The sequence below is a fragment of the Phoenix dactylifera genome, chromosome 2 (genome assembly GCF_051530095.1).
Source record: "Phoenix dactylifera cultivar Ajwa chromosome 2, Ajwa_hap1_PhDact_Kaust_v1.1, whole genome shotgun sequence".
NCBI lineage: Eukaryota > Viridiplantae > Streptophyta > Magnoliopsida > Arecales > Arecaceae > Phoenix > Phoenix dactylifera.
The window spans coordinates 57,458,542-57,484,551 of NC_143191.1; the positions used below are offsets into that span (position 1 = coordinate 57,458,542).

General features: G+C 37.4%; 2 protein-coding genes across 40 annotated transcripts; one reads left to right on the top strand and one right to left on the bottom strand.

The window, feature by feature from the left end:
- The first annotated feature begins 68 nt into the window (after positions 1-68).
- On the top strand, positions 69-13,064 carry LOC103697003 (putative disease resistance protein RGA4). Of its 18 annotated transcripts, none has more exons than XR_015975902.2 (6): positions 94-573; positions 747-3,386; positions 3,533-4,076; positions 4,227-4,419; positions 8,915-9,413; positions 11,958-13,064. XR_015975902.2 is itself a non-coding variant. In XM_039123822.3 (6 exons), the coding sequence occupies exons 1-6, from the start codon at positions 226-228 to the stop codon at positions 11,751-11,753; spliced, it is 3,933 nt and encodes a 1,310-aa protein (XP_038979750.3). In that variant the 5' UTR covers positions 95-225; the 3' UTR covers positions 11,754-13,064. The 18 variants fall into 18 exon arrangements, 16 of the variants coding, with proteins under 16 accessions (XP_038979773.3, XP_088573270.2, XP_088573268.2 ...); XR_016399648.1 differs by having other exon boundaries at positions 12,355-12,423; XM_039123822.3 differs by having other exon boundaries at positions 95-573; positions 9,373-9,413; positions 11,587-13,064.
- Positions 13,065-13,638: 574 nt separating this feature from the next.
- LOC103697008 (hAT dimerization domain-containing protein) lies at positions 13,639-21,488 on the bottom strand. 22 transcript variants are annotated; one of them, XM_089929293.1, is made up of 9 exons: positions 21,245-21,488; positions 18,241-18,418; positions 17,993-18,131; positions 15,814-17,198; positions 14,980-15,666; positions 14,814-14,897; positions 14,625-14,700; positions 14,152-14,468; positions 13,639-14,061 (listed from the first exon to the last, which is right to left on the bottom strand). In XM_089929293.1, exons 4-9 carry the CDS (start codon positions 17,146-17,148, stop codon positions 13,846-13,848), a joined length of 2,715 nt encoding a protein of 904 aa, XP_089785419.1. In that variant the 5' UTR covers positions 17,149-17,198; positions 17,993-18,131; positions 18,241-18,418; positions 21,245-21,488; the 3' UTR covers positions 13,639-13,845. The 22 variants fall into 22 exon arrangements, with proteins under 22 accessions (XP_089785419.1, XP_089785412.1, XP_089785417.1 ...); XM_089929286.1 differs by having other exon boundaries at positions 14,146-14,468; XM_089929291.1 differs by having other exon boundaries at positions 18,226-18,418.
- Between the last annotated feature and the right edge of the window lie 4,522 nt (positions 21,489-26,010).

Genomic DNA, 26,010 nt, shown 5'->3' on the forward strand with positions numbered 1-26,010 from the left:
GGAATTTGTAACACTATTTTGGCACGATGATCGGACCAAGACGGCTAATACGAGCTGTCAAAAGGACGGAATCGTCGAAAGCGAACTTGGTCTCTGCTATCCTCCCCGTTTGACTTGACTCCGGTTCGCTCTTTCTGAGAAGGGGACGAGAAGAAAAGCCAAAGCCCTCTTTCCTCTTTGCCGTGTCTTATCCGAGCAGAGCAAGGAGGAAACCGAGGTTGTGCGATGGCGAGCGCTTTCCTCTCTTCCATCCTATCAAAAACCAGCCAAGTGTTCGGCTGTGTTCGCAGTTGGGCAGTCTCGCCGTCTTCATCATCGGATCCACGCAGCAGTGTCTTGGAAGATCTGAAGGAACTGGGGAGAACATTGAGGAGGATCAAGGCAGTGCTCCATGACGCGGAGGAGAGGGAGATACGAGACGAATCCGTCAAGATCTGGCTGAAGGAGCTTAAAGAAGTCGCTTATGAAGCAGACGACGTGCTGGACGAGTACCAGTACGAGGTACTGCGAGCCCAAGTGGAAGGCCGAGCTTCCCGCAAGAGGAAGCGAGAGGAAGGGGACGATGAGGAAGAGGTAAGTGGTTCTCTTTCCACCATAGTGGTTTCAATTCCGGACGGCATGGGGGATAGAAGCGTCTGAAAAAATAAATATTTTAAAGTATTTAAATCATCTAAAATTCAGGGGGTAGGGCTGATTTATTTTTTAAAACAAAATTAAATCGTTTTATAAATTTAAAACTCCAACAGGTTTCAATTCCGGACGGCATGGGGGATAGAATCAGGAAGATCAGGGAGAGGTTTGATTATATCTCGGAGGATCGGGATCGCCTCCGTTTAAGAGAGGAAGATGGAGAGCGACGGGTTCTCGAAGCTCCGTGCCCAGCACCAACCAGCCACATGGTGGATGAGTTGAGTATTTATGGAAGGGAACGCGACAAGCAGGAGGTAATTAATTTGCTGTTTTCCGAGGGTGTGGGAAATGGTGTTTCTGTCATTCCGATTGTCGGCAAGGGGGGACTGGGAAAAACCACCATCGCCCAGCTGGTCTACAATGACCCCAAGGTAAAAGAATATTTCAATCTAACTGGATGGATTTGTGTATCCGATGATTTCGATGTTCCAAGGCTAACAAAGGCCATCCTTGAGTCTCTTACTCGAAGTTCTTGTGATCTTGCACAACTAAGCACACTTCAAGATACTCTCAAGGAAAAGCTGAAGAGGAAGAGAGTGTTGCTCGTGCTCGACGACGTCTGGAATGATCAGCAAAGCTGTTGGGAATGCTTAAGAAAACCCTTCGTTGGCGCAGAAACAGTAAGAATTATCGTGACCTGTAGGAATGATTCGGTTGCCGAGATCATGCAGACAGTTCGTCCTTATCATCCTGGCTACTTGTCTCCAGAGCAGTCTTGGTCATTATTCAGACATTATGCATTCGGTGGTCGAGACCCTGAAGAACAACCACGCTTGGCAGATATCGGTAAGCAGATTGTCAAGAAATGTTCCGGTTTACCATTGGCTGTGAAGTCAATAGGAAGCCTTCTAAGATACATGGCAGATGAAGATAGCTGGATGGATGTCATACAAAGTGATGTATGGGAAGTCGACGAGAATGTTAATGAGATTTTGCCAGCTCTTAGATTAAGCTATAGCCGCATGCCAGCACGTCTAAAACCTTGTCTCATTTATTGTTCCATGTTTCCGAAGGATTATGAGTTTGACAAAGATGAATTAGTCCGATTGTGGATGGCACAAGGTTACATCCAAACATCTGGAGGTAGAAGAAGAATGGCAGACATTGGCAATGAATACTTCAATGACTTGGAAAGAAGATCATTCTTTGATTCCTATTGGTCTAAGTTTAAGATGCATGATATGATACATGATCTAGCAAAATCTATTGCAGGAAATGAGTGTTGGGCAATTGTGGATAAGAAGCTACCCAGTCTCTCCGATGAGGTTCGCCATTTATATGTGGAAGATGAAAAGGAATTTGGGAAATCACTGTGCTCGTATAATCTTAGGGCCTTACGGACCTTGTTAATACAACATCAGTTTAGATTTCCAACAGCAATCCAAAAATTAATCAAGTTTCTGCTGCTACTAAGATGTTTACGGGCTCTAGAATTTTGTTGGGAAAGGGAAGATGAGATCCCAGATTTACTCGGTAACCTGAAGCACTTGCGCTACTTACATATTACATCCAACAAAATTGAGAAGCTCCCTGAATCAATATGTCCCCTTTATCACCTACAGACGTTGGTACTTGAGTGCCCGCATCTTGCAGAGTTACCAGATGGTCTAGGCAACCTTGCTAACCTCCACCACCTACAAATTGTGAGCAGAGTAATTCTCTACCTGCCAGCTAGGATCGGAAAACTAACAAATCTTCAGAGCTTGCTTGGATGTTATAAAGTGCAGGGTGGGATAGGAGGAGTGCTGAAGGATTTGGTGAACCTCGAAACTCTCATCATCTCAGGGCTTATGAACATGGTCAACATAGAGGATGCCAGAGATGCCGGTCTTAAATATAAGCATGAACTCGAGGGGTTGATGCTAGCTTGGAATGCGGTCGACTGCAAAAATGATCCGTATCATGAGGAAAATAAGGATTACTACGGATTACTACATCTAGAAGCTTTTTCAGAGGAACATAAGGATGTCCCAGCCGATGAAAAAAGGGAGGAAGCCATGCTTGAGTATCTCCAACCTCACGCCAACCTCGAAAAGTTGCTTATAGAAGGATATGGTGGTTCCAAGTTTCCAAAATGGGTGGGAGATCCTTTCTCCTTTGCATCACTTCAAGAAATCCGTATAATTAATTGTAAAAAAATACGGTCTCTTCCTCTATACATTCATGAGACTCTTGGAAAATTGGATGCACCCATATCAAAATCCATGCTTGAGAGGGTGTCCATTTTTGGTTGCTGGCAACTCACATCCATAACAGGGCTGCATTATCTCCACTCGCTTAAAGTACTGGAGATATCCTTTTGTCCTCAACTCCTGATATTATCAGAGGAAGGACTGCCTTCCAATCTTCAAGATCTACATATTGAGGAGTGCCAGCAGTTGACATCCCTACCGGGGATGCAAAAAATTATTTCTCTTGAAAAATTAACTATAAAAAATTGTCCTCAACTCCAACTCTTATCAGAGGAAAGACTGCCATCCAAGCTTAAATGTCTGCATATTGAGGAGTGCCAGCAATTGACATCACTGTCAGGGATGCAAAATCTTACTTCTCTCAAAGCATTATTTATACAAAATTGTCCTAAACTTCAGATCATGGCAGAAGATCAGCTCTCATCTATGCCTGACGAAGTGAAAATTGCTGATTGCCCTGGATCGATTAACTGGTGTCAAATACAAAATATCAACTGCATTCAGGTACCCTCCATCCTAAATTTGAAGTGCTCCAATTGATTACTCGAAGACTTACACAATCGTACATTCTCTAATTGTTTGTTTTAAAGCTTCTGTATGAAACTCATGCACCAACAGAGTTCTTTGATTCTCTTTTGCTAATATACCAGGTCACTTCGGGCAACAAACTGACTATATCGAACAAATGGGAGAACATAATGCATGGATTTGGTGATTTGACATCCATTGAGCATCTTTATTTCAGTAGTTCTTGGAAATTCTTTCGGAAAACAAACTCCATATCTGTACTTGAAGAGCTGACAATATGGAGTTGCACGCACATCCTACCACTAGAGTACCTGCCCGAGCTCACATCTCTTCGAAGCTTGGTTATAAAGGACTGTCCTGGTGTCCGACTCCTGCGAGATGAACTGCTCCCATCCATGCTCAAGACCTTGGTAGTTGATAGTTGTGAGAACCTAAGGTGTTTGCAGTTGGTGCAGCAGAATCGAGATGCACTTGAGGAGCTGCAGATTGTGAATTGCCCAAAGATCACTATGGTGCAAGGGCTGAATCGCCCTTTCTTCCCAAAATTCTTAACAATAGAACAATGCCCTCAACTTCCGCTTTCACAAGATGATCGGCGGCCATTTATTCCTCCACGTGTCAAAATTGCAGGAGTATTGGAGACAAAATTCTATCCTCCACATTCAGGTAGTACATATGGGTACAAGAGTATTAGAGATGAAATTGCTACTTTGGTTCTCTTTTAAGTGAGCTATATTTGCATTTTAGCTAATTGCCCAATTAATAATTGTACTGGCACCAACTGCTCTGTTTCTTTCTCTCTCTTTGCGGAAACAGAGAACAAAGAAACAATTGATGATGGAACCCAGGAGAAACAAGTGTTGGATTGTGTGAAGATTGAGCATGCTAACAGTGCTGTATCTTCAATATTTGATGCAGCAGATGATTGTAACATGGGTCAATTCCTACAGCTCGGGCTTCCTTCTAGTTGCAGCTCACAGTCCCCGGTACAATCATTGCAAAACCATCGGTATGGATCAGCACAGCCCTATTAAATCTATTCTTAATTTTTTATCCAAAGAAAATTTTAATTTTTTTATTTCTTTTTTGCTTCGAAACAAAATTAAAAATGTGCTGGCATGGCACACAGACATAATGTGTCAGCAGGTGTTTGGCATGAGTATGGGATATTTAAATCCTTGGTCAACATTAACCAAGTTTGATTGCTGTCATCTTCCTTGGATGTATAATCTATTAAATATAAAAATCAGTTTCTTGTCCACTTTGATTGTTTATTTGTTGGCGTTATCCTGGCATCTTCTTTTTTATTTTTCGGGAAATGATCTTGGCATCAATTCCTAAATGATCTTAACTGGTAGCACCATGCAAAGGGAGTGGTTTCACAAACAGTCAACAGTATCACAATGGGTGCAGGTTGTGGTTGTGTTTGCTGAGAACTAAGGTTTATAAAAAAGCACTTGTACCTTCTGATTTCTGCTTGCATTGTTTTATAGCTTGCAATTGATGATACCACAGGCGATCTGTTTTTTTGGGTCATGACACACATATATAAGGCATGAGTAGGCCTAGATTTTTACATGCTTATATAAAGGTCAGAAATTTTAAGCATTCTTTTGAACCCATTCATGAGGAACTATTAGTAGTTTAAGCACAACTGGCACCAAATCCAATTTGAGCAGCTAGTTGTTCATAGTAAGTGACAGAATCTACCAATCAGTAATTGGATTCTAAGTTATGGGTAGTTCATGTGCCTGGCAAGAAATGGAGAAACTTGGAATAACTTCAGAGATAGTCCTAAATTAGGATATCCTAAATTAGAGATATTCTAAATTAGGATATGAATGAGGATCCATAAAGCCAACTCTAAATAGTTGGGAAAAGGCTTGATGATTTTAATGATTATGACATCTGGATGTTTGCAATAATCAATGCTACATGTATCTAGAACCTATCAAAATTTGTTAACAGACATCTACAAGTATACATTTGACAAGCATGGATTTTAGGATTGGTCTTAGAATAACTGACATTATAGGTGTCAACATGTCATGTGTGTGCATTGATCTTTTCTTTTCTTTTCTTTTTCCCCAGCATTTTGCACACCAAATACAACGGTCAGGAGAGGTGAGACTTGTCTTATACTTATATTGACTAAACTTATGTGAGTACCAAACCTCTCTTCAAGATTCCTTATAAACACCGGAAGAACTTAGGTTAAAAGAAGAAATCAACATTGATACCAAGGACTACTACCTTCTCTGAAATCCATGAAAAACAAGATAGAAAGGCAGGCATATGATGCCAACTTTGAATTGGCAAAAGATGCACTGCCAATTACATTCTAGGCAGAATATCACAGATAATGTTTTCCAATCTTGAACCCATCCATGGTTTCCTGCAAATCATTTTGCTCTAGGGAGGATGATTGACTCCTCAAGGATAGGGGCGAACAGCAACATTATGCTGCTTCTCTTCTGAACATGGAAGATGTATACTTTCTTGTCCCATTCTGTAACAATATGTATATTTTTCCTATGACATAATAACATGCACCACTCATCCTAACTTAGTTAAATACATGCCATAGATTAACTGGCCCAGTTGCATAGCAAATCTCAAGTTGATAAGACAAGGCATTCTATTTGCAGGAAGAAGTCTCTTTTCTTTTGGAAGAAATTTCAAAAACAGGAATCCATTTTTCAAGGACAGGTAGACTTAGCAAGACTTGTCCAAGTCACATGGACAAGAGAAACGAGAAACAACTTATAGCCCTTTTAGCCATTTCATAATGTTAGCTTCAGCTTGACCTCTCAATAAGTGATGTAATAGGACCTAACGCATCAACAGTACTACTAATTTTTTTCGCTGAGCAAAAGAGTACTACTAAATTCTTTTTCTGCATTTGCTCAAACTATCGTATTTTCTTCTTTAGAAATTAACCCAAATCTTTTCTAGTTGCTATACCTGAGACACAAGATGTGATCAGAAAAACTTATTTTGATAATATGAGGCAGTCCAGTTTTTTATATAATCTATGGTGTTTAACCATAACATTGTACAGACAATCTCCAGAAATAAAGATGAGGATTTACACATGACATGTGGTCAAATAAAAGGTTGCATAGCCTACTGATTTAGCTAACTGGCCTTTTGATATAGCATTGTCACAATTTTTTATTACTCAAATATCCAATATGGTCACTGAAAAAATAGATTATATTTGATCAGCAGGGTTGTAATGAAAATATGAATTGATGCTTCATGTCTTATATCCTAGGATTAAGAACCAATGCAAATAAGATGAGCATCACTTCGAGGAAAAAATGTTGATATGGATGCATGTTAAATAGTAGAATAATATGACTTGAATTGTTTGCAGTGTTGGGTACGAAGATTTATCAAATGAGAAACATTGTTGGAGTATATGCTTAAACAATGTAGAGCGCATAATAAAATTTTGAGAATAGCATGGTAACAAGAGGAGGTGAGGCAACTTTGAGAGATCAACTACTAAAGAGTCGTATGACGGAGCGCTTTCTTTGATGGCATCACATCTTGCAACTTGAGCTTGAGGTCAAGGGTTTGATTTCAGTTGGAGATATCCCCCAAGATGGGGTGGGTATATGTTAGGAAAGGTGGGAGTTAGGCCCTCCTAGTGTCAAAAAAAAAACAATCATGCCATCTTAGCAAACATATATGAAAGGCTCCAATAATGTAAAAGATCAAAATGTTTGTCTCCTCTTAAGAAAGAAAAAATATATGTATAAGATACACTGTAATGTAGGGCTGAAAATGAATGAGGTACGGATCGGATATTGGTATATCCATATTTGTATCCATATTTTTCGATGAATATGTATACGGATATTAAATGGATTCCAAAATTAGTATCCATATTTCTTCTAAATAGATACGGATACAATTTAGAGTTAAGTGTATATATAGTCATTCTGAACAGATATGGATATATGTCGGATATTATTCGTATCCATGTTTTGATATCTAAATATAAATGTAAGTCAAATAATATTTGGTTGTAAGTCAAATTTGTAGCAGAATTCAGTGATTAAAAGTAATATTAATTTGTATAATCATAAGGACACGAATAGAATTTACGATGTAGATTGCAACGATACATAGGTAAACAAGGATTTAAGGCATGGTTATCTATAAACATGCACGGTGACCAGCCTTATTAAGTGTTTGGATCATGAATTATCTATTTTTAAAGAGCTTGTGACAAATATTATATATAGATATAGAAAATATATTAAAGTTATTAATATTGACATTTTAAACAAATTAGCTTTGAAAATATCATAAAAATAAAATATATTTATTTTTTATTTTTTATCAAAGAGAAGGGTTTTTATAAAAAAATAGAGAATATATATCAAATGATACTTAAGGATAGAAAAATAAACTACTTATATAAAGCAAGAATCATGTTGTAGACTAGTGGTTGAAAGCATAGTCTGTTGTGTCGGTACCGGGCACCAGACCAGTTGCCCAACGGCACAAGTCGGTACAGGCCCGCGCCATGCCGTGCCAGGCTTGTACCGACATGGCAGAGGAGGTGGGAGAGGAAAAGAGAAGGGGCAGAGGGAGGGAGAGAGGGTGGCGGAGGCCGGCGGAGGCCGGCGGAGGTCGGCAGAGGGTCGTCGAAGGCCAGCGACCGGGCAGGAGTCCGAGGAAGGTTTCGCGGTTAGGTCTCCTATTTCGTTTGAAACAGGGATCCGACCGCTTTTTAATTTCATGATTTTTAAGTAAAGTTTTGTCCTCCGCGCAGCTCGCCGGCCTCCACCTTCCTATCTCTTCCTTCCTTTCCCTCTCCCTCCCTCCCCCGCTCGCTCTCTTTTCTTCTCTTTCCTTCTCCTCCAGTAATAGAGTTCGTTTCCATTGTCGGATCCGTCCCAGTCCGTCACCGGGATGGCTCGATACGACCGGAACTGCCCGGTTCGGGACGGTTCCGCTGATCCTGGTTGAAGGCTTACCATTCAAACCAAAGAACGTTGGCTTGAATCTTTGGTTATACAATTTATTTTATTATATTTTTTGCCAAATACTTGGATCTAGATTGGAAAAATATTTAAAATCAAAATCTATAAATAGATTTCCAAATTTGGATCTGGATATGTTTTGATCTCAGAATTTCTAATCTGATCTAATTTGGATACGGAAATGGTTGCTGTCAGGTTATATCGGACCTGCTTTCTGCCCTACTCTAAAGCTTGTGTCCGGGATATTGCTTCTTGAAGAAGGAAGTCTAGTCTCACTGCTCTTTTCCTAACTTCCTGGGCAACCTTGAAATGGTTCTCTAACTTTTTATTAATTTTTTCCCTTGTATGAAGTTTTTTTTTCTAGGTGTTAGAAATTTTTTCTAGCTGCTTATTTTGAGTAAGAGCATATAATTAGTCATATACAGAGTTAAGCACATAAAAAGAAAGAGAAACCAATGAAGGGCTTATACCTGTGGTTCTAATTCTACAATCTTACTATTCTAGAGGGCAGACAACGGTGCTGTATCGCCAATATTTGATGTTGCAACTGATTGCAGCATGGGTCGATTCCTAAAGCTTGGGCTCCCTTCTGGTTGCAGCTTGCAGTCTCTGGTACATAACAATGCAGACCCATTAGTATAGATTGGCACAACCCTATTAAATCTATTTTTAATTTTTTAACTAAGAAAGAATTTTAAGTTTTATATTCTTTTTAGTTTTGATACGGAATTGAACATGTGCTGGCGGTAGGTGTCTGGCAAGGGTATGGGCACTGATATCTAAATCCCTGTCAACATTAACCAAATTATTGTCATCTTTTTAGAATGTATAATGTGTTAAATACAAAATTAGTTTCTTCTCCAACTTGATTGTTCATTTATTGGAATTATCTTGGAATTAATTTTTTTTTTTTTTTGGGAAAATGGTCTTGGCATCAATTCCTAAATGATCTTACTAAGCAGCACCTGTAATGCAAGCGGGTTCAGACCAGAAGCATCTTCAGGTACAGTTTTTCCACTATTGTGGCTGTTTTTGTTGAAAAGTAAGGTTTATAAGGTAAGAGTGGTAGCTTCTGATTGCTACTTGCTATGTTTTATAGCTTGCAAATTGATGATAATGCAAGCAATCTGTTTTTTCGGTCATGACACATACAATCGTATGCATAGACCTTAATTTTAACATGCTTATATAAAGGACTGGAATTTTAAGCGATCTTTGAACCCATTCATGAGGAACTAGTAGTAGTTCAAAACACCGCAAGCACCTAATCCAATCTGAGCAGCTAGTTGTTCATGGTAAGTGATAGAATCTACCAATCATTAATGTGATATGATATATTGATTTAGCCGAGTTTCACTGGCTTAAGAACATTGTACAACCATGGTGAGGATTCTCAATTATGGGCAAGACATGAGTTTATTAGGATGCGGAGAAACTTCTAATCTTAACCACACATTGAATTGAAAAAAGATGCAATGGCAATTATATTCTAGGCAAAACGTCACAGATGAATGCTTTCTAATCTTAACCCCATCTAATGATTCCTGCAGATCATGCTGTTCTAGGGAGGACATAATGTGATTATTCTGCTTCTCTTATGAACTTGCAGGATCTTTACTTAGCGGGTCCAATTCTGTAGCAAAATTTGTATTCTTCTTAGAACATAATGAGATGCACCATTCATCCTAACATGATTACATAGATGCCATGAAGCTATTGGCTCAGTTGCATATTGGATCTCAAGTTGATTGGACAAGGCATTCTGTTTGTAAGAAGGAGCCATTTTACTTCTGGAACAATTTTCAGAAACAAAATCCGATTTTTGAAGGACATAGATTTAGCCAGACTTATCCAATGTAGATGGACAAGAGATAAGAGAAACAACTTATTTCCCTTTTATCCATTTCATAATTTTTTCTTCAGCTTGACCTTTCAATAAGTTATATAATAGGACCTAACGCATCAAGAGCTGCTAATTTTTTCCTAGGCAATTGAGCACTACTAAATTCTTTTAAGTATTTGCTCAAACTACTATATTTTTGGCTTTAGAAGCCAACCCGAATCTTTTATAGTAGCTGTAGCTGAGACACAAGATGTGATCACAAAAACTTATTTTGATAATATAAGGATCCAGTTTCTCATATATTCTATGATGTTTAAGCAGAACAATGAACCGGCAAACTCCAGAAATAAAGATAAGAGGATATAAACATGTGGTCAAATAAAAGGTTCTATATATAGCCAACTGATTTAGCTAAGTGGCTGTTTGATATATCATGGTTTCAATTTTTGGTTACCCATATATTAGATACAGTCACTACAAAATAGATCATATTTGATCAGGAGGGTCATAACCAAAATATGACATGATGCTTCATGTCCTATACCACAGGACAAAGAGCCAAAGGAAATAAGATGAGCATCTCTTAGGGAAAAAATGTGAAATGGATGGATGTTAAATTGTAGAATAACATGAACTGTATGCAGTGTTGGGTATATAATTTAAGAGAAACATTGTTAGAGTTTCTGCATAAACAATGCAAAGGAGCATTAAAAAAATTTGAGGATAGCATGGTAAGAAGAAGAGCTGACACAAGTTTGAAGGATCAATTACTAAACAATCGTACTGCCGAGTAGTTACTCGGATAGCATCATCTCTTGCCATTTGCGCAAGAAGTCGGCAGTTCGGTTCTGGTTAGAGTGAGCCCCTAAGGTTGTATAGAGTAGAAAAGGTGGGGTGTTAGCCCCTACTTGTCTTGGGGGAAAATAATAAATAAATAATCATGCCATCTAAACAAAAATAAATGGAAGGCTCCAGTGATGTAAATGACAAAAATGAATGCCTTCTCTCTCTCAAAAAAAAAAAGATACAAATAAATGTATGAGATACCCTTGAAAGTTTGTGTCCGGGATATTGCTTCTTGAAGATGAAATTCTAGTCTCCATACCCTTTTCCCTGCCAGTTATGCAAGAAATGGTTGGCAATTTCCTTACAGTCGTGTTATTGTTATGTTAGTTGTGTTGGATATTTGCATGCACTCTGGAGTTTTTATTAAGTAAATCTAAATCCCTAGGAGTCTATATATTCTATGATCTTCCAAATGTAACTGCTGCACTTTATGATCTTAGAATACTAGAGTATGGCATCCATGATGCATGTGGTCTCGCATATGCAGAGACATGGAGCTTCATAATTGCACTCCAACTATGGAGCTTGCAAAACTACTCAATGAGATCCTTTTATCATTCCATTAACAGTGGTGGTGTTCTCTGCCCATGTTATAGTGCCATGTGGAAAGTGAATGCACCTGAAAAATCAAAATCTTCTCTTGGTTGGCGCTAAAAAATTGATACATACAGTAGACTTTCTGAGAAGAAAGGGATGGCAAGTTTTTTACTTGTGATCCCTCTATGGTGTAGCTGATGAGTCAGGGAGCCATTTGTTCTTGCATTGCTCTTACAGCAAGAGTATCTGGTTCGTGGTCAAGATTTGTCTGAAAATTAAAGATCACCCTCCATCCCTACTTTTTTTGTGGATGTCATGTAGATGGATGAGAATCAAAAAAGATGCTTCAGGAGAGGATGGATCTTGACCATTTAGTGGAATTTATGGAATGAACAAAATGCAAGAATTTTTCTGAAGAGAAGCCATCCTGTGACTCAGGTGCTCAGGAATGTAGTGGTGGATTCATGGATTGGGTCGCCTTATGTTCCTCTAGATCTCAGCAGGCGCATGATTTGGTGTGAAGAAAGTTCTCTTCTCTGCTTCAGCACCCTATTTAAGTCCCTTTTCTTCCATGTATTTCTTGTTTATTCCTTGTGCTTTATACTCTCTTCTCTCCCTGTAATTGAATGGTGGGAGGGAACTTATGTGATTGAATAAGAGTTCCTTATCAACAGATGTTATATGGCTGCTAGAGCGCTCTTATATGTATTATATGCAGAAACAACCAAGAAATTGATTCCAGACAATATTCGGGCAATGCAGATATCTATAGCTTCTATTTGGCAAACTGAAATATGTACAACAATGGAAAGGCCGAATATAAAATGTAGCAAACATGGAGAAACTCAATTCAAATGAATCCAAGGCAGCCTTTATCCAGAATAAAGGCAGGATATGTCAATGGAAATTCTGATAATCTTGATGCAGAACCCAAACACAGTGTGCAACAGCCAAATCAGATGTCTCTGCCAAGTATTTCAAGTTGTGAAGCACAGGGCAATACCCAGTTGAATCATACAGGGGCCTGATCCTCCTTCCCCGACACAACGCCTCACAAAAAACACCGAGTGGAGCCTGATAGGCTTTGGAAATGTGCCAACATTATGGATGGTAATGTCAAGCATCCAAAAGCTACATGTGATGCAGTTCAGAAATGTCTATCTTCAAGTGAGGGACGTTCTGCAATAATGGCATCCCAGTGCAGGCACAAACTGCTGCTCAGTGGTGTGTATTCTGCTGTTACCATTTGTTGTTAATGCCGCTTATTGCTTGTTTACAGGTATCAAGCTGCAATTATATTAAAGAAATCATGTTCGAATCATCTTGGTCTGGATGATATACTTTAGATTTTGCTTGCAGTAATAAATGTGAAGAAGTGGATTGTCGTGCCATTATCTTCTGGTTGGCAGCCATAATCTTTTAAAGCATCATCTTTTCTCCACTTCTATGATGTGAAATTCACTCATAATTTTTAGTTAGCAAGAAGTCATAGGCTTGGTCGTTTCCTTATTTCCTATATCTGTATCTACTGGGAGTTCCTTGACAAGTAAACTTTATGCTACATGGATACATGCGGTGGAAACTGGAACCGAAATCAGTAATGATCCATTTTGATTTTGGCCCTCGATGTTCTAGCTGTCATCACCATTCACCTCTTAGAGGGACTGCAGCTTTTTTTCTTCCTCTCTGTAAATACCTGTTGTCTTCTGAGTCGGCCAATTTTACAGTATATGGTGCATGCTGTGTCAAGTAATTAAATTATTACCATCTCTGTTTTAAGTAATGACCTTTCTCAAAGTAGATGATATATTAGCGACCTTTTATCTTCAACATACAGCAAACACACTGAAAGTTGGGTTATGAAGATGCTACCTATAGGCTCAATTTTGAGGTCAAAGCACACAAGGAGGATGTGCTAAGAGCGGTGAAGCTGCAATATCTCCCAATTGACCATCTAAAACAGAAAAAGATACGAAGACAGTGACAGGCACAGATACTTCAATTTATTTTGATGAATATTTTACTTTTTTACTCACAAATTACATGACAAATTACATCAGCGGACTCATTTGCAGAACAATTAAAACAAGCAAAAACTGGTTCCTCGAAGCTTTTCTTCTAAGACAATTAATTTACAACTAATAACTGGTTACTGTGAAGCTCCTTTTCTAAGACAATTCATTTAGAAGTAATGAGCCAAAAACATTGACTAATCACTCAAATCATCCTCCAGGAAATCAAGATCAGCATCATCTTCATCAGCTGTAGCACCCATAGTGGCAGGATGAACCTCTAATGGCTCAACTATTTTGGTTAATGCTGCAATTTCTGTATGAGCTTTCCTTGACGCTATATCTGACTCCTCATTCTCATTCACCTCATTTTCATATGCCTCTCCTTGCTCCGCCTCATTATAAAGAATCTCCTATATTCACAAGAGAGCAACTTGATTCAGTTAATAATCAAGCGAAAAAAATAAGCACAGCAAAAGGTAAAAGATAAATATAACTGGTACCTCATCTTCTTGCAAAGATGGCTTCTCAGACTCAACAACCCAATTATCTAGTAAGCTCTCTAGCATGCCGCTGTCAAGAGATATGGAGTCATCAGTAGTTCTCTTTAATTGCCGCTCTCGAAGACGCAAGTTGTAATGGACATAAGCAAAATCATTTAATCTTTTCTGAGCCAAGCGGTTATGCCTTGTACTATGAATTTGATCAAATATACTCCAATGGTGCTCACAACCAAAGGACGTGCATGTCTGGCTCAATATCCGAATGGCAATTCGTTGCAATTCAAGACAATTTATCCCATGTTGTTGCCACCATGCAGCTGTCAATAAAAGGAAGAAAAAGAACAAAGAAGCAATGGTTCAACACTCCATTCTACCATCAACAATAAGACAACAGCGGCATCTGACAAAGCATGCACAAGGCTATACAGTTTATAAGCCATATAGTTTCGGGTGCTGATCATAGGAATTATCACCTGGATGCAGCTCCATTCTTGTACTCAAAGCCAGTTCAGTTCCAAAATCAACTTTAGCAAAATCAAAATCAGAAATCTAGGATGAACAACATGAGATCACAGGAAATATTAAGAAAAGAATATGTTAGAAAATTTACAGGTTATCATGATATAACGATTAAAAACTGATTTAAGTCGGACAGAGAGTACCTGCGAAGCAGCAGAAACTCTTCTTCCATTATCTGGTTCCAGTCGAGTAATGCATTCATTTAGACCTCGGATCACCTCTGGTTGCTACAATTAGAAAATAACAATTCAAAATTAGAATACAAACATTGTACTCATAGGATTTAAACATGCAATGCTACAATCTTACCGCCATGAAATCTGGACGATAATGGTATGATGGATTAAGGAAGTAAGCTGCAACATATAGAGGATGGTGAAAAACAGCACTCCAGTGGTTGTCTATTACACTCCAGAAGGGACCATATTTTCGTTCATCATCACCATGGATGGCTTTAATAGCAAGCTTAGCTCGGTAGATGTCATTATAAATAGATGGCATGGACAAGCCTTCATTGCTATCAACTTTTTTAAGCATCTGTACAACAGGATCAACAGATTTTTTTACATATTGCATCTTCTTCCAGAATGTGGAGTTGAAGACAATTTTTTCAACTTCTTTGCCCTCATCTGATTTTCCTAATTGGGACGAAATCCATTTATTCGATTGGAACATTCTTCTGAGAGCAGCCCTATGATCCAGCAAGCTTTGTAAAGTAAGAAAGCTGGTTGCGAACTTTGTAACAGCTGGTCTAAGAAGTTCCTTTCCAGCTGTAAATTCCTTTTTCATGAGGTTCAACAACCACATGCGGTTATAAATAAATTTAGCAATTTGTTGGGCTTTGTCAATGCACTCTCTGACCCATTTTATCTCCACAAAATCCTCAAGAATTTGATCAATGCAGTAGGCAGCACAGGGCGTCCAAAATAAACTTCTCTTCTTCTCCTCTAGCATCTTCCCAGCAGCTTTATAGTTTGCAGTATTTTCTGTGATTACCTGCAACATACATGCTACCAAGTAATTACCATCAAAGTTTAATGAATTATTCAAAAAAAAAAGCTCAAATTTGGAATAAAGATTTCACTCTATAATGTACGTGATCGGCCAAAAACTTAAGAAATTGAAAGAAAACGAGTTGAGTACCTGTACAACATTGCCCTCGCCTACCTCCCCCACAACTTTGTCCAAGAGGCTAAAAAGACTTGTAACATCTTTGATTATATCAGATGCATCAATCGAGGAAATGAAGTATGTCCCTCTAGGGCAAGATACCAAGAAATTGATTATTGTCTTTCCGTGCACATCTTTCCAACTATCTGCGATAATTGTACACCCAGTTGTAGCCCAAGAAGCCTTGATTTCTACAAGATATTCTTTAATACTTCCAACTTCATCCTGCAGGCATCGACCAGAAATTAATCTGGTTGTAGGGCTTTTTAATCCATGTCCATATTGACCAACCAAATCGAGCATCTTGTGAAAGTATGGAGAATCTGCGACATTGAAAGGTATTGCAGCATAATAGAAAAATTTGCAGATTGCGGAGATTACTTCTTTACGGCTCTTTTTTTCAGACCCTGCCTTTTGTTTTGATTGCTTGTACAATAATGGGACCTGGCTTTTCTGTGTCTTTGCAATTACAGCATCCAAATTCATCTGTTTCTGTTGTCGCTCAGTATCACTTGTACCACTTTCCAGTGACCTCCCTTTAGATCTTTTTCTTATGGTTTTACTACAAGAAACATCTTGATCACCAATCATACGATTTGCTTTGTTTTTACCATTTGCAATCCCTTCTTCCACATCATTGTCTGGATGCATATAGAACACCGCAAGTTCTTTGGCTTCAGGCCTTCTTCTCCTTCCTGTGCGATGCCATTTCATATTTTCTTTCATTTTAAGATATACTTCCTCAGGAGCCATCTTACAGTATGCAACTTCCCCAGGAATTCTAGCTAAATGCTGTTTGAACCGGTTTATACCCCCACTAACTATTTTCTCACAATAATTGCATTTTACCTTCTTTTTCTTCTCATCTTGAGCAACACCATGTTCCCATCCTGGGTCAACATACCCTAATGACCGTAGTGGGGTTATAAATGTGACCAAGCTTTGATCATTTCCGATCTGCCTTCCCTTGCGTCTATAACCAACAGGTTCTTCATCCTGTTCGTTGTTATCATTTGAATGTAAATCAAAAGATTGCTCTTCATCCTCTGATTGTCGTTTTTTGCTAGCCCTGTATCCTTCAAGATTTTCTTTCATTTTCATATACACCTCTTCAGGAGCCTTTTTACAGTATGTAACTTCACCAGAAATTCTAGCCAAATGCTGCTTCAATCTGTATATTCCCCCGCTTACTATTTTCCCACAGTAATTGCACTTTACCTTTTTCTTCCTCTCATCTTGAGCAACACCATGTTCCCATCCAGGGTCGGTAAGCCCTGTTGAACGAAGCGGAACCATCTCTTCAACCATTAAGCATGTAGCACAACAGCTTCAGCCTTTTGCACCCTATGATCTAGCTTCTACAAAATTGGAAAAAAGAGTACATCTACGATAAAACTTGAATCAAGAAGAGATGTTTTCCTGACATCACTAGTAATGTTTGAGAAATTTGTCATTAACAGCATCCTCATAAAGATCTTGGCAGCAAGCCAGGAGAAAAAAGAATAGAAAACATTTTTCCTACTCATGAGTTATTGTAAGACTAAAAAGAAGGAAGAAGAATGTTGAGACATTGTGTATTCGGGCCAGCACACACACATATATAGTATTAAGTACCATGAAATATATATGTTTTGATTATGTGAAACATCCATCCACGACTCTCACTGTAACTCTTCTGATGCTACTAACATTTAATTCATGTATGGTTTGTCAAGGAATATGCAACTGTGTATACTGAAAAGTATCTGGATTGCTAAACAGAGAGGAAAGAGCTATACTACATGGACTCGGGTTCATGTGCTGGGTGCGGCTGCATGTTCGTGTCTGATCCTTTCAATACCTATGAATTTCTCCTCGTGGAGCCATATCTGAGTGTCATACCAGTGTCCATCTCCATGTCTGAGCGTCATACCAGTGTTCATGTGTTGGGTATTACATTGGGGACTAGAAATAAAACTTAGATATTATGATTTTTGGTTTATAAATGTCATTTGCATCCTAAAAGTGAGAAGCAAAACATGAAACAGAAGTAAGAGAAGAAGCTCCATTGCTTGATGTACAAATTTAGCCACCTTTAATTGGTTGGTTAAATTCTGCATATCATAATTAGTGAAAGTAAATTTATGCAAGAAAACATGATACAAAAGTTTACCTGCTCCAGTTCATGCCAACTTTCTGCCAGATTAATCCATCACAAATATTATGTAGTGTTGTGGAGATTTTAAGATGAGCGTAATATTGTTTTGACATTGACTTCACAAGTGAAATGTCCAGGTGAACCATGCCCTGACCTGAAGCCATCCAGCAATATATATACTAAGATCTCTAAGGTGGAGATATCCACAAAAAGACCTCAATATAGTGGAAGTTGAAAAAAATTCATACAGCCTGAAAAATCACCAGTTCCTTGCTTCTTGTGTATTGTACTTTGCTTGGTTGATATTCTGGTATTTCTACTATTGCAGATTCCTTGATGAATAACACCTCCACTTTGCAAATCCGGGAGCCAAGAAACAGGTATATTCTCCAAACAAAACCCTTGAGCAAAGCTGAAAACTCTCACTTAAACCTGCTTTAACTGACAAACATAATCAATCCAAAATGTGCCAAAAGAAACACAAGTCCTCGGCAGAAACAACGGAAGATAACAAAGGATAAAAATGGAACATGTTGAACAGCATGGAAATTTACAGCCTCCTGACAAACTGCAATTTCAAAAAAGTCAAAAACTAAATTAATATAGTCCATTAATGTTCTTATATTCACTGCTTCAGGTCAGTAATTCATATGCGATCGATTTTCTATTAAGCATGTATAAAACATAAAGGAACCAAAGAACCTTATTAAGTCCATTTGAGTGTAACTTAAAAACAGAAGAACGTAAAGTAACTATTGCAGATACCTACCAACAAGAATATTTCTGTGCAAGTACATAACTAGCTGACATTGTATAATCATTATACAGCTGAACTGGAATTTATTTATATTTTGATTGGAAGCGGACTAAGTGAAACATTCTTACAAAGCTGAAAACCCTTGAGCAAAGCTGAAAACTCTCACTTAAACCTGTTTTAACTGACAGACATAATCAATGTGAAATGTGCCAAAAGAAACACAAGTCCTCAGTAGAAACAATGGAAGATAACAAAGGATAAAAATGGAACATGTTGAACAGCATGGAAATTTACAGCCTTCTGACAAACTGCAATTTCAAAAAAGTCGAAAACTAAATTAATATAGTCCATTAATGTTCTTATGTTCACTGCTTCAGGTCAGTAATTCAGATGTGATCGATTTTCTATTAAGCATGCATAAAACACAAAGGAACCAAAGAGCCTTATTAAGTCCATTTGAGTGTAACTTAAAAACTCAGAGGAACGTAAAGTAACTATTGTAGATACCTACCAACAAGAATATTTCTGTGCAAGTACATAACTAGCTGACATTGTATAATCATTATACAGCTGAACTGGAATTTATTTATTTTTTTATTGGAAGCAGACTGAGTGAAACATTCTTACAAAAGACTGCTGCCAATTATGACCATTATGAAGAACGCACCATTCATTGAGTGAGATGATGATGGAGGCAAACCAAATTACACTCAAGACATTAATATGATCAACAAATACAGTTATTAAAATTGATAATGCAAATCTGGAAAAGAATGATCATGCACCGGTAAACCATTAGCATCATATAGCTTTGCTTTCAAAGGCTTCAGCTATTTTCGGAGGACAAATATTGATGAGTTAACGTGCAAATCTCTTTCCAAGGGAGTGTATCCCTCTTAACTATTCTTCCTAGGGCAAATTGTGGTGGTAGTTCAGTTTAATGGAGAAGCATACACTTTGGAGAATGGTGGTTGCAAATATCATAACTTTTCAATTTGTTCATGCATTAAGGTCTAATTTACATAGCATGATCTTTACCGGTCGTCCATTAAATTCTTAAATTTCCAGGCCCATCCACTTTCCTACTCTAGCACTCCATAAAATATGTTTTTGGTCCAAAAAAGAATTTAAAAAAGGCCATCCCGATGGACAAGGCTCCTTCCTCTGCCGAGTTTGAGGAGAGTTAAATGTATGAAGCCTTGCATCCCTTCTGCCCCCCCACCCCCCGGCCGCGCGCAAATAGGCTATTTTTGTGCCTTGAACCCATGACACATAGGTCACAATGGCGTAACCTTACCATTATGCCAATGCCCACCCTAGTTTCATCCAAATAAGAATTTGTGAACCTTTATTCTCTAAAATTCTATTCATAATTCAAGTCCATATGCACTTCTTCCAATACTCTCATCAACCAATAGTAAATCATTCTCAAATAACCTTAACCAAAGAGTCTCCTCTAGCATTTGAGCTGTTAGTGCACTGAAAAAGTCAAAAATTATATGGATTTAAAGTTTATCACTAGCAGAGGCTTGTTCCCATGACAAAGTCCCTATCCTAGGTATCCTGTATGATTATTGTCACTCCTATTCACGTATCTTTAACTCTGGCAATATGTATCCATTTGAAATTTGTCATTCCATGACCCACCAAACAAGACATCCACATCTTGTATAAGTATAAATTCCATTACATGGTGATCTTATCCTGCAAGCTTGAGCTCAAGCTCTCGTCATATACTCCTTTATCTAGCTACACTGTTACAACTCAACTGCAGCTAGATATTAAAAGTGTTGCTTTATTCTTATAAATTGAATATCTGGATTTCCCAAATTCTGACCCACAAGAGCTGATTGGGCCAGGTAGGTGTTCTCCCAACACTGAATACAGTTATTTCGATAACACTATAAGAAGACCCAGTCATGTGCTCCAATTTGCAGCAGGTCTTAAATCCCCAATTTGTACTATGATCTGCACAACCCTTTATTTATATGAATTGGACTCTAAGAGAAGCTTTAAATTATACATTTCCCTTAAAATTTAAACCTTTGAGAAAATTTTCGTTACGGAATTCAGAACAACAAAACCCTAATCGCAAATCCGACTAAACTGTGATCGAATCTATGGTGATGACAGTCCACAAAGCCACTTGCAAGCCCCGATCTTTAATAGACAAATCCTCAACTGGTGCTACCAACAAAATCCCACTGCAACTCTCCACCCATGCCATCTAGATCCACTAGCACCAAAAGTAGCTTCCAATCCTTCAAATCTCTCCCAGAAATCCAAACCTCCGACAAAACCATCATTCCTAAATTCCAAAACTGGAGACCCCTGATCCCCAATTCAACGAAAGCAAAACCTAAACCAAGAACATCAAGTAAAACGAAACCCTAGAAGAAAAAAGAGATGGAAACTACTCCCAAAACCGAACCAAATTAAACGAAAGGAAGAAGAAGCGGACTACTCAAAGATCATAGAAATTCTCAAAAAGATGAGATTTTTGTAACTACCTGAGAGAAGATTTGGCTCAGAATCGGAGGTTTTCTTGCCCTACCGCGCTCCATCCCCTCGGGGGGCCTCCATCTCGATCGCCGCTGATTCTCGTTCTCGCGCGTTGACTCGGAAGGGGATATAGGCTGAGTCAATACTAGAGATTGTGGACTCGGATCTCATCCGAACCCGGTCCAAGACTGGACCATCCGGTTCGACCCGCCCGATTTAATAACGAGTTAGCGAGTTTAGCGTTGCCTCTAGCCCATGGCTAATAATTTAACAGAAAGAAGTATATATAAGAGAATTGGTTCAAAAAAAACAGATGGAGTCGCGTTGAACTTGATTGGTTGACCGGAAATAGAATACATATCCAATGCTTTTGGATGATTTTTACTGTTTAAATCATGTGTTCTTGTTGTTCTTTTTTATAGGTTTTTGCTAGATGAATATTTTTGGATGGATTTCTTTCATCCTTTCCATATTAAAATAAAAAATTAATTAAAAAAACCCAAACAACCTATGAAGATAGCAACAAGGAAAAAGAGCAAACCCAAACCCAAACCTATAAAGATCAAAACAATCATGAAGAGAACTAGTGCATATTTATGGCAGCAATTTTAGAAATGTCTCTTTAAACAGACACAAATGATAGTTATCTGAAAAGACATGATTCTTCAAGCTAAAAGGAGGTGACTTTACCGTCTGAAAAGTGATGACTATTCCAACAAGTATTGTGACTGTTTGAAGAGACACCAAGAACCCTAAAAAAGGGCCTCTTTACTGCAAAAAATGGATGGCAACACATTCATTCTTTCTTTCTCAAATTTTGTCTCTTTTTAGTCTTGTCATCATAGCCAAATTCTTAGAGTTTTCTGGTTTGATATTGATAGTGCAAGATGCTATCAAACAAACAAATTTTTCTGAGCTCCATCGTATCCTGGAGACAAATTTGCTGTTCCCTTTTACACACAAGTCGTGGGAGTAAATATTGTCTTAAGAAAAATGACTGTCATATTCCTTCCTTACTTTTTCATTCTCTAGTTCCTACAATCTTAAGACAATATTTTGAGCAATGACACCACAAACTTTGAAGGAGTTGACTGTGGATTTCGTAAAATTGGTGATTTTTTTTATGATTATGATTTTAAGATGATTGTTCAGAATTGCAATACAAGAAACAAAGGAAGGAAATGAAGAAGAAATGCAGGCATCAAGAAATGATCATTTTGGTGGCAATGCACAATTTTTTTATGCCCATGTAGTTGGAGCACCAATACACCATTTACAGTAAAGAAAAGCAAGTGAAGCTGGAGACTCTGAAGAGAGGATCTGCATGGAAAATGAGCGGTCCAGTTCAGCTTTCAACTCTAGCCCCTTTTTCTCATCCATACTCTCTCATTTCGATGAGAGAAGCTCACCGAGATGGCTTCAAAGATCCCACCTTTCGTCTTCTCTACAGGGCATATTTTTGGTGTTTTGTGATATTGAACAATCTTAGGATATAAATAAAGATTATTTTTTGAGAAGCTATTCAAATTTTACATCTTTTTTAGTTCCAGGATGATCAAGGTCACAAATTTTACTCTTCTTCGATCTATATGTGCCTCATATGCTCGATCTTTTGATATCTGAAATTAATAGAATGAGCAACAAGCTGTTCTTCTTTAAATAGGGATCTATCTCATGTTGGGTGTCGAATGGCCATTTAGTTTTGTTGTAAACTCAAATAATTTTTCCATTCCTATTAGTAAACTAGCATACCAAATATCCAGTGAGACAAATATTGGAAGAGTTGCAACTTGAGATGCACGGAAAGCTTTACATCAATGGAGATGGAAATCCAATTTCTATTTTCTATTACCTTCATTCCTTTATTTGTGGTGTTATTTTGTTTTTCCTGAATCAACTGACTAGTCTTGGTCACCTAGTATATATACTGGTTTTCTTGGCAGTATTCTTAGCTTCCTTGGCTTCTTGGCTCCTTGGTTCTACGGATGGGAGTAATCACTAATTATTGAAGTCGATTCTAGGGCTATAACAGGATTGGATACAGATCAGATATCATTATATCTATATCAATATCCATTTTGTTTGATGAATATGGATACGGATATGATGTTAATTAAATACAAAAATTTATATTTATATTTGCTTTAAATGAATAAGGATACAAATCAGATATTTAGAAATACAGTTATAACTTGAATAGTTAAAAGATTTATGAATACCAAATCAAAAATATCACTGGGTGGAAGGTAAATTAAGTTCATATCATATTAATATAGTCAATTATTTTCTTTAAAAGTTTATAAGTGCTCTACATACAAATAGAATCAGGTATTCAAATTGGATAAGTATCTACCTATATTTATATCTATTTATCTTTGATATATATAAAAATATGGATATTAAGCAGATGTTTAAATTTATATCCGTATCAACATTGATTTGAATATAAAAATAGATTCAAATGGATCTGGTTGATTTAATTGCTAATAAGTGGATTTAGTCCCATGAAGAGGCCTTGGGCTTACAAATAAAGCGGGTGAGCTTGCAGCCCTTATTGCTGTTGGGGAATGAATGGACATCATAATTTGTGGCAGCCCCCAAAAAAAATGAAGATAAAAACTTTACATGCATACTTGACAAAGTATATAATAAACCATTTTCAGTTTTTTTTTAAGAAAATCATATAGGACATTCTATCAAATTTGTATGAGGATTTTTCCTTGGCCATATGCATACATGGATTCACTTTTGACACTTTTAAAAGTTTTATATCAGATATCTCATACATCCTTCACTTCTGGAAGTATCTAAAACACCCATTATTTACAGGATTTAACTCCAATCCACTCACAAATGCACGGGAATCATATCAAGGTTCAAATATCAGCTAAAAATCATCAAGTTGGGTATTTTGAATAGTTGACCTAATTTGTATATTTAATTTGAAATGCCAATTGATATAAATCAATCAATTTATGGTACAGCTTAATAATATTAAAAGGTGGCATAGTATAAATTTCACTAATTCCTAAATATAGTAAATTTCTAATATCAGTCCACCTAAATTTGCTTCCATATTATATATTTAATTTATTAAATTATATAATATATACACACACACACACACAAACACATATAAAGGAAGAGAAAGGGAGGGAGGTCAAGCCACATGAGGATAAAACATAGGCCTAATAAAACTTAGGGTCGCTACTATCAACCATCACGTATGAGTAACATTGTAAACATTTCAAGACAAGATTTTGACTAATCTTCTAGATTGGATGGTTGCTAAAGCTTTGGATGAAATTCTTGCAGCGGATGCTTATGGAGTTGTATTTACTCAAGCTTAGGCTTAGTTTTCTCTCTTCGATATCCATCATCTATTCGATAACAATTTTGAAAAATATTTAGTTTGTCATTCAATCTATCTTATTATTCATGGCTGTCCTGCCCAAAGTTGCAACTCAAATGATTGTACCTTTTTATTATTTGGCATATGGGGTGCATTGTGACCTACTCAAGCAAAGAATATTTGATAGTCTGACAATAATATATGAAATTCGTTGAGCCTCATTCTTTTGAATTTGTGTTATATAGCAAAAATGATAGGAGACCTTTGAGTCTGAAAAGAAAAAGATAGTGTACTCTCGATCCTTTGATGAGTATTTTTTTTTCCAAAAAAGAGAGGAGACCTATTTAAACTATAATTATCCACATCTATATATTTAGAAGAGATACATCTCTTAAGTGTCAACACCGAAACTTCTATTTGATAAGCAAAAAAGTATCACCAAAAAGACATGCTTTCATCCAAGCCATGACTAGTCACAGTGTGGTGTTTCAGTCCAAGCATATTTATAGAGAGGCTAGCAGGACTACAGACTGAGTAGCCTCGTATGTGGTTAATCATTTTGGGGGTGCCCTGTGAGTTTGAAAAAGAAAGTTGCCTGAAGTACTCCATGATTTGCCATTTTCTAACTTTTTTTTAGATATGTCCGTACTAGAATGGCATGAATCATTCGTTTTGGCAAAAAAAAAAAAAGGCATGCTTCCATGCACCTACATTAGTACATTTTTGTCTTGGCTGTTATGATATAGGTATTGGCAGCTTCGCAATATAGTTATTACTCAAAACATGATATCTTTGGATAACAAGATGTGACTCTAAAAACTCCTTGTTCTTATGATAAGTACTAGATTCCACTTTATAGGTTTTGCTTTTTCGTATGATCGCTGATCTCAAAAGGGCAAAGTCCCCAAATAGTTTGCAAGATCCTTGGACCTCATTAATTTTAGAGATTTTTGCATCCTTATAGAAGATTAATTGTTTGATTTTGAAGGAAACCTATAAAAAAAAACAGCTGCTTGCTACTTTTGTAAACTAGAGTTGAGCTTATGCAATGTATGTGAGTAGTAGATTGGATGGTTATGACATCCTTATGGCACGAGATTTTCATATTAGATTGTGGATCTATTACCAATTTTCAGGGGTAGAACCTCCCCTGTTTGTCTCAAGAAAAAGTCCTAAGTTGGAAGAGAGCTTAAGTAATGTATGTTCATAAGAATTCATGTGAAAAAAACACATGCATATGAGAGGAGATGAGCATAAGATTTTTGACTGATATCATGATAATTTGTCCTCAAACACCACAAATTTGAAACAATTAAACCAATCCAACAAGTAACTTCATTGATCCATTTTGAAAATTTTAATCTCCAAAAAAAAAAAAAAACATTCATAGGCACCTAATCTGCTATTTGTAAACTAACACCT